Source organism: Symphalangus syndactylus, chromosome 3 (genome assembly GCF_028878055.3).
Source record: "Symphalangus syndactylus isolate Jambi chromosome 3, NHGRI_mSymSyn1-v2.1_pri, whole genome shotgun sequence".
NCBI lineage: Eukaryota > Metazoa > Chordata > Mammalia > Primates > Hylobatidae > Symphalangus > Symphalangus syndactylus.
The window spans coordinates 48,211,901-48,221,159 of NC_072425.2; the positions used below are offsets into that span (position 1 = coordinate 48,211,901).

Here is a 9,259-nt window from a genome sequence, read left to right on the forward strand (position 1 = left end):
CGGCTCACTGATACCTCCACCTCCCAGGTTCAAGTGATTCTACTGCCTCGGCCTCCTGAGTAGCTGGGATTACAGGTGCCTGCCACCACATCCAGCTAATTTTCTTGTATTTTTAGTAGAGATGGGGATTCACCATGTTGGCCAGGCTGGTCTTGAACTCCAGACCTCAGGTGATCCACCCGCCTCAGCCTCCCAAAGTACTGAGATTACAGGTGTGAGTCACTGTGCCCAGCCACTTTTTCTTTTTTTTGAGACAGTCTCACTCCATCACCCAGGCTGCCAGGCTAGAGTGCAGTGGCACAATCTCAGCTCACTGCAACCTTTGTTACCCGGGTTCAAACGATTCTCAAGTCTCAGCCTCCCAGGTAGCTGGGATTACAGGCCTGTGCCACCATGCTCAGGTAATTTTCTGTATTTTTACTACAGACAGGGTTTCACCATGTTGGCCAGTCTGGTCTTGAACTCCTGACCTCAGGTGATCCACCTGCCTCGACCTGCCAAAGTGCTAGGATTACACACATAAGCCACTGCACCCGGCAGAGTATTATGCTTTGATTGCAGACATATCAAGATAATGACACTTTTTTTTTTTTTCGACAGGGTCTCTGTCACCCAGGCTGGATGGCAGTGGTGTGATCACAGTTTACTGCAGCCTTGACTTCTGGGGCTCAAGTGATCCTCCCACCTCAGCCTCTCAAATAGCCAGGACTACAGGCTGCACCATCACACCCAGCTAATTAAAAACAATTTTTTTTTTTTTTTTGTAGAGACAGGTCTCATTTTGTTGCCCAGGCTGGTCTTGAACCCCAGAGCTTGAGGGATCCTCCCGCCTAGCCTCCCAGTGCTGGGATCACAGGCGTGAGCCACCATGCAGCCCCACTGTGACTGACACTTGTGCCCAGTTGCCTAGAAGTATGCAACATCAGATCTGGGGGCACGTGCTTTATTAAGAGTTCAGAACTGGGGCCGGGCGCGGTGGCTCACGCCTATAATCCCAGCACTTTGAGAGTCCGAGGTGGGCAAATCACAAGGTCAGGAGATTGAGACCATCCTGGGTGACGCGGTGAAACCTTGTCTCTACTAAAAATACAAAAAATTAGCCGGGCATGGTGGCGGGCATCTGTAGTCCCAGCTACTGGGGAGGCTGAGGCAGGAGAATGACTGAACTCAGAAGATGGAGCTTGCAGTGGGCCGAGATCTCGCCACTGCACTCCAGCCTGGGCGACAGAGTGAGACTCCGTCTCAAAAAAAAAAAAAAGAGTTCAGAACTGGAAAAGGTGTTCAAAATGTAAGGTAGAAAAAGCCACTAAGAAAGTTAATTACCTAACAAGTTGAAAATTGTAACAGATCATGACATAACAGTCATCAGAAAATTTGTCAACAGTAACAATATTTTTCCATACTTTTACCTCAACGTAAAAAGAGTTATTTTAACACAGTTTCAGATTTCCTATTTCCAACCCATAGTTTTAAAAACATCTTTTACTATCTCCACTCAACTACAGAATTACTTATAGGTGCTTATCCCACCTTTCTGCTTCCTCCAAGTTATTTTTTAATTGCGTCAAATTTGGAATTCATCAAACTTAAAATAGGACATTTACTGTATACCATATTAAAGCCTTTTCCAACAGTATAAAACTGAAAACTGTTAAATACAATTGGCTACTTATTAGAATAATGATCAATATCAAGCAAACATTTCATTTTCCCTCCCAAACCCCCCAAAACAAAGATAATTAGAATAATTATCAGTTTTGGGCAAACATCTCATTCTCCTTCCCAACCCTCCCAAAACAAAGATAATCAGCATCCCATTTTTTCCCCACAATTTAGTACTAAGAGATCAACACTGCCATGAATCGGGCTTGTTTTTCTGTGCTGGATCAGCAGCTCCAAGTGGAGAATGCAAGCACTGCATTTCACTAACCTCGCCAAGAAAAGGCTGGCACATGCATTCATCATCATCTAAACCAAGCCCAGGTAAAGAAACAGAATACAATAAAATTTACAGTAAGATTTTCCACAAAATAAAATTGAGCTTTGTTTCAAAGAACATAATTCTGAAGGGCTAGGAAAACCAAAACTGAAATGGCCTCTCATGACTTTAAGAATGAACTTATTGAGCAAGGCTCACCCAAGGGTTTATATATATATTGCTAGACAGATAGACATTAAAAACCTACATTTCTGGCCAGGCACGTGGCTCACGCCTGTAATCCCAGCACTTTGGGAGGCTGAGGTAGGTGGCTCACCTGAGGTCAGGAGTTCAAGACCAGCCTGGACAACATGGTGAAACTCCATCTCTACTAAAAATATAAAAAATTAGGCAGGGCACAGTGGCTCACACCTGTAATCCCAGCACTTTGGGAGGCCAGGGCAGGTAGATCATGAGGTCAAGAGATCGAGACCATCCTGGCCAACAAAAACATAGTGAACCCATGCCTCTACTAAAAAATATACAAAAATTAGCTGGGCATGGTGGCGGGCGCCTGTAGTCCCAGCTACTCAGGAGGCTGAGGCAGGAGAATTGCTTGAACCGGGGAGGCGGAGGTTGCAGTGAGTCGAGATCCCGCCACTGCACTCCGTCTCAAAAAAAAAAAAAAAAAAAAATTAGCCGGGCATGGTGGCAGATGCCTGTAATGCCAGCTACTCAGGAGGCTGAGGCAGGAGAATCGCTTGAACCCAGGAGGTGGAGGTTGCAGTAAGCCAAGATCATGCCACTGCACTCCAGCCTGGGCGACAGAGCCAGACTCCGTCTCAAAAAAAAAAAAAAAAAAAAAAAAAAAGAAACCCTTTTCCATAGGAAAAGCTTGCGACTTCCACATTCTTTCAGGATTAACATTTCTATGATATGTCAAACATGTTTTATTTTTGTCTACGCTAAGCATTCACTTACAACATTCTAACTGAATTAAAAATTTTGAATGTTAGAAAAGTACAGTGCTTCATATCAACTAGGGCTACAAAACCTTGAGAGAATAGCTCTTTGACACCCATTACAGATAAATTTAGTACAGTAACTACATAAATGGAAATTAATGAGCTGTTTGCTCCTGAAATAACACATACTTGAAAAAGAACTTGAATGATAAAATTTCCGTTCTAACTACAAAATCAGCTAAATAGCTTTAGTTGATTTCAAACACAAATACCTTTAGTTCATTTCAAAAGCCAGATCACTTAGACCTAACAACCGACAGAAAAAAAGTTATGAGTGTACTACATGACAACATCAAGTGCAGGAAACAGGCTGCAACCCAGTTTATATCATTTAAGTTTAGAAAGAAAAGAAATAGCTCTGTGCATTTATGTATATAAATGCAAAGTGTTAACAGTAGGAAAAATAAGAGGATTTTCACTTAACCTCATACATTTTGGAATTGCTTAAAATTTTTAAAACAAAAATGCATGACTATTTTAAAAAGACTAAAAATCAATGTATTCACAGCACTAACTCGTCTCACGTTTTTCTGAAGAATAGAATTTTTTTTTTTTTTTTTTTTTTTTTTTTTTTTTTTGAGACCGAGTCTCGCTCTTTCGCCCAGGCTAGAGTGCAGTGGCGCGATCTCGGCTCACTGCAAGCTCCGCCTCCTGGGTTCACGCCGTTCTCCTGCCTCAGCCTCCCAAATAGCTGGGACTACAGGTGCCTGCCACCACGCCCAACTAATTTTTTGTATTTTTAGTAGAGACGGGGTTTCACCGTGTTAGCCAGGATGGTCTCGATCTCCTGACCTCGTGATCCGCCTGCCTCGGACTCCCAAAGTGCTGGGATTACAGGCGTGAGCCACCACACCTGGCATTATCATTTGTTAAAAAATAAAGGGTGAAGAAAAGCTTAGCCTTCTTCAATTCTTTTATTATATTGATGTAAATAAGTTTAAGAGAAAAACATAAAAAACAGGATATAAAATGCACAATGTATCTCCAGTCTCACTGTTTAGATAGGCTCAGAAATTTACTGGCCTACCAAAGGGTCGTGAGATAGTCAATAACATTTTTTTTTAATCATTTTCAACATCTTTATCGTAGTGACTTGATTCTCAAGTGATGACTTTGGATTTAACTTTTCACAAATAAAGGTAAACATTACCCAGCTGCATATCAAAGCCCTAATACTTAAACCTGAGACGTTTCCTCAGGGCTGCGATGCACAATTTTTATCAAGCAAGGAACAAACCAATAAAGCCAAGGTGAACACACTGGCAAACGTTGGCAGGAATGGTCAACCTACACATCTTAATCATAACACTCTGCAAACCTTGGGACCCGCTGCCTCATTTCAAGAAAACAGAAAACACAGGTGGAGTGTTGCTGGCTCTGCCACTGACGCAGTTCAGGTGAGAGAATGAACTCTGAAGCACCCTCCCCGTCCGCAGGCAGCAGGACACCACGCACCGGTTTTTCTTGCTAACAGGGAGTGGGGAACTCCGAATATTCTTGCTGGAAAGGTTAAAAACGCTTTTCTTAAAGCAGCCTTGAGCTATTTATAAGTTGCACATCCCATCAACGCCACACGAAGTACTGAAATACGATGCCCGCTGCCTCCTGGAAGCCACCGGACGGGGAAGGGGCGAAGGCGCCAGGCCAGACCGCGCCGGGGACCCCCGCCCGGGCCCCGACGTCACAGGCCGCCCCGCGATCGCCCAGGCCTCCGGCATCACAGAGGCCCCCAGCCCCGGGACCGGGCGCCCTCCTCCTCCCCACCGAGCTCTCGGGTGGCTCCGACCTCAATCTTGCAGAAGCTGGGCTGGAGGATGAAGGTCCCCGCCAGGTCTGGATGTGGGAGCCCCAGGGTAGCGACCTCAGCGTTCGCCCCCACACGCCACCCCAGCAACCTCCCTCAACTTCGTCCAACTCGCCCTAGAGCCTCAGTGCCAGGGTTCGAGGGCCCCACCCCAAGCCAGTGTTTCCCCCGGAGCCCCGCACCGGGCTGGCGAGGGCTGGAAGGGGTGTGACCCCTGCCCCTTTCCTCCTACCTTCGGCGGCCACCAGGACCCTCAACTCTCCCTGCTCTTCCCGGGCCCCCCCTCCTGGAACCGGCCCCCGGGACCCCAGTCTCACAGCGGGCCGAGCCGTGGTCCGCTACCTCCGCTGTCCCCGCGTACCCGGCGCCTGCAGGCCGCCCCCGGGGCTATCGGGCCGCTGAGCGACGGGCGCCGGGAGGCTCTTGCGCTCCTTCTGCGACTCCCTCCGGCCGCCCGCGGCGGCTCTGTGGCCCGAGGCCCCGGCTGGGCTCCTGCCGCCGCGGGGACCGGCCCCGGCCGCCGCCGCCGCCGCCTCGTCGCGCCTCTTGCGCTGCAGCTGCTGCTGGCGCCGGCGCTCGGCCTCGCGCAGGATGTCGAACGGGTCCGACTCGTCGTCCAGCAGCTGATGGAAGCGGTTGGCCACCACGCAACCGAAACTCTCCTGCATCGCGGCGCCGGCGGCAGCCACGGGGCTCCCCAGAGCACCCTTCATGCCGCCGCGACCACTGCGGGCCCGGGAGGGCAGCCCACGCGAGCGCGTCTCAGCGAAGCCGGCGGCGAAAACCCATGCCGCCCGCTCCCCCGCCACCGCCCTCCGGGCCCTACCCTGTCCGGCCCGTACTGGCGCCCGCCCCCGCGGCGCCGCCGCCGTCCGCCCCGCCGCGCCAGACAGCCAATCAGCGCGCGCGGGTACGCCCCCTTTCCGAGTCGGCGCGCCTGGAGACCCAATCACCGACCGGCTGCTGTCACGTCACGCGACATCTGGGCCCCGCCCCGTCCGCTCAGCAGGGAGGGGCGGGGCCCAGGGGCGGAGCTACTGGCAGGTCCTGGCGGCGCGGACCGGGCGGTGGGGTCTCGGCGGTGTGTGCTTTCTCCCGGGACTGCGACCGTATTTGCTATCGGCCACTCTGCTTTGAAGCTTATGTATACATTTAGCCGTGCAACAGCTACATATTGCGCACTTACCGTGTGCCAGGCATTATGTTGTAGGAAATACTAGCTCCGTGTTGTCACAGATCTGAGTCTGTAGACGGAGAAAAAGTGCCCTGGAGGACAGGCGCAGAGCTCTCTACGGGCTGCAGCAAAGGGATCTGACCTAATTGGGAAGTGACAGTTAAGCCGAGGGAGAGGGGTGACAAGGGGTCGGAGGAGGAACAGCAAGTGCAGCAGTCTTGAGGTGGGATGTGCACAGCCTGCCTATTCAAGCTCAAAGTGGTCTCTAGTCTAAGAGCAGTGGGAAGCAAGTTTTGAGCATGAGCAGATTTGGGTTTGAAAAGGCCACCCTACCTGCACTGTGAACTAATAGTTTGGAGGGAAATACAAATGGATGCTGGGAAGCCAAACATGATTGTTGCAAAGCTCCAGGGAAGAGTTAATAGTGACTGGGATTAGGATGGTGGCGGTGGAGGTGAAGAGAGTAGATGGATTCAAAGACTTGGTGATGCGCTAGATGTGGTGATGAGGAAGAAGATATGGTGACTTATTTTCCTGGCTCCAGCATCTGAATGATAGTATTAGTCACCACTGGAAGACACTAACGAGAATCATGAATTCAGTCTTGGACACGTTGAGGTTTGGATATTTGTTTTCTTTTGAGATATTCAGTTGAGACCTGGAGCTTAGAGAACGCTGGACTGGACTTCCTCCAGGAAATCTTTGCATAGGCAGCGGTGGAGACACGCTTGGCTGCCTATCCTACAGCCGTTCTTTCCCTCTTATATTTTTCCAGAGCCTGTATTTTGTTCCGGCATCATATTCCCCAGGGGAAGCGGGCCCCTTCCAGCCTCAAACTTGATTAATCGTACATTATTCATTGCACCTGATTCCAATTCCTTGCCAGTAATTGGCTTAGGAATAGGCTGTGGGGCAAATCAGGCAGAACAGATCTGAGGAGAAGTATTCTGGGAAAGTTTTTCTTGCACCTAACAAGGGATTGAGAAGGGATCTCCCCCACTTCTGTTCCCTGGTCCTTGTTCCATGAGAAGACGTGATGCCTGGGGTGGCTGTTCCTTAGTGTGGCCGTTCCTTAGTGTGGCCATGAGGATGGCAGAGCAGGATGGAGAAAGCCTAGATCCTTGATGATATTGAGCTGCCGACTGGACCCACTTGGGAATCTCCCTACTTGAGGCTTATGATGTAAGGTGACAGATGTGATTGTGCTTAGTTGTGTTTGCTTGTTTCATCCGAAAGCATCCAGTTAGAGCATCTTGCCAAGTGCTCTGTGACCAGCTTTTACTTTCCTTTAATAGCAAATAGAAAAAGAATTCCTAATCCTAAATGCTGCAAAGTCTGTGTTTTACTCACCTATTGAATTTTGTGTTATTCCCAAGGAGGACAGGGATGATGCCTGTCTTATTCATTGCAGTATGTATTCCCAGTGCTTGGCGTTCTAAGCAGCTATAGAGTAGGTTTTCAGTAAATATTTGTTGAATGATTGAAGAATTTAAGATATTTGGTCATCTCCTTTTGAGTGAGCAAAGATTAATGCCTATACTTTCTACCCAAAAGAATTAAAGGCAATGTTCAAACCAAAACTTGTATATGAATATTCATAGCAGCACTATTCACAATAGCCAAAAGACAGAAACAACTAATATACATGTCACCCAATGAATGGATAAATAAAATGTGGTACAGAAAAATATTATTTGGTCATAAAAAGGAAGTGTTGATACTTGCTACAACATGGATGAACCTTGAAAACATTGTGCTAAGTGAAAGACAGACAAAAAGGGCCACACATTGTATGATTCCATTTATATGAAATGTCCAGAATCTATAGAGACAGAAAGCAGATTGGTGGTTGCCAGGTGTGGGGGTTGGGAGTGTTGGAAAGTAACTGCTTAATGGGCATGGGAGTTTCCTGTGGGGCGATGAAATGTTCTGGAACGAGATAGTGGAGATGGTTGCACAAAATTGTAAATTTAGTAAATGTCACTGAGTTGTACACTTTAAAATTGTAAAAATAGTAAATTTTGTGTAAAATTTAGTAAAAATAGTAAACTTTTTGTAAAAATAGTAAATTTATCTTAATGAACCAGAGTAAAAATAGTAAATTTATCTCAATGAACCAGAATCACTACATGCATCAGAGACCACACTTTGAGAAGCACTGCTTCAAGCTAAAGTTATCTTTGGTAACTTTAAACTGCTCATCACCAAACCACAACACCAAGGAATCATGGCCATGTGAGAGAAGGGCCTGTCGTCTTCTCACTGGGCATCTGGAGTTAGCCTGCTCCCCTGTTTTCTTCTTATCTTCCTTACAGCATAAGCAGCCACTGTAAGTTCTTAAGGCATGCCCTGTGAGCACTGCCGCCTCATTTCCAAGTCACAAATGCCCCAAATGGTTGTAAGAGAACCAACTCTCATTGCTTCAGGATTCAGAACATCTTTAGAACCACTGAAATAAAGATGAGTAATCCTTACCTGGTATTAGCTGGCCATAAGTTTCTTCTTTTTCTTTTTTATTCTGTGTGTGTGTGTGTGTGTGTGTGTGTGTTTAGCAGAGACAGGGTTTCACCACGTTGGTCAGGCTGCTCTCAAACTCAAGTGATCTGTCCACCTTGGCCGGCCATGGCCATGAGTTTCTTACGGGGCTATTGACTACTGCACAATTTACTGAGAGTAACGTTAAGCAGCCTCATATTTTTTACTGTTTTTTCTGCTGGGAGATTGCATCCTTAAATGCATTCCTAAAATACAACTCTACCACATTAGCATAAGTTATTCACACGTTGTGTTTAATGTGGTCAGTTTAATAGACTGATCTGTCTCATAATCTGATATATGAAAACAGCTTTTAGTAATCATAATACCAAACAACAACACACATCGTATAGCATGAAAAAACAAAGCACATCAAAAAAGCAGTGAAGTGTGGGTGCTGAATAATACTACCAGCCCTTCCATGGTTATTATATATATTCCAGTGGTTATTTATTACCACCAATGGAAATGCAGTGAAACTTAACTGTATACAAGATGTAAATTACCTTGAGGAGTCCCATTAGGAATAATAAAATACACTAACATCTTCCAGATTGACTTGGAATTCACAGAACCATTAATTGAGAGTTTAGACACCTGTAGCTTCATTACTTTCGATTACATTCAGGGAGCAACACCTGGGTGACAGCCAAGGAGGAGAGGCCAGGTCAGGCTGGCGAGGATGTGAGTTCTTGTTAATTACCAAAGCACTGCATTCAATCTGCTCTGTTTTGCCACTGGATTCCTGCTCTCTCTTTCCTTACCTTTTTCTTGTCCCTAAAGTTAGGATGATTATAACCTGT

General features: G+C 47.0%; 1 protein-coding gene across 2 annotated transcripts in view; it reads right to left on the reverse strand.

Moving 5' to 3' along the window:
* The window catches only part of HABP4 (hyaluronan binding protein 4), a 43,216-nt gene extending 37,645 nt beyond the window's left edge, over positions 1–5,571 (reverse strand). The window contains exon 1 of one of the 2 annotated variants that reach the window (XM_055271804.2): positions 5,109–5,571. In XM_055271804.2, the coding sequence (XP_055127779.1) occupies positions 5,109–5,460 (352 nt within the window). In that variant the 5' untranslated portion in view covers positions 5,461–5,571. The remainder of the gene's footprint in view (positions 1–5,108) is intronic. The other variant, XM_055271805.2, reaches the window with a different exon arrangement.
* Between the last annotated feature and the right edge of the window lie 3,688 nt (positions 5,572–9,259).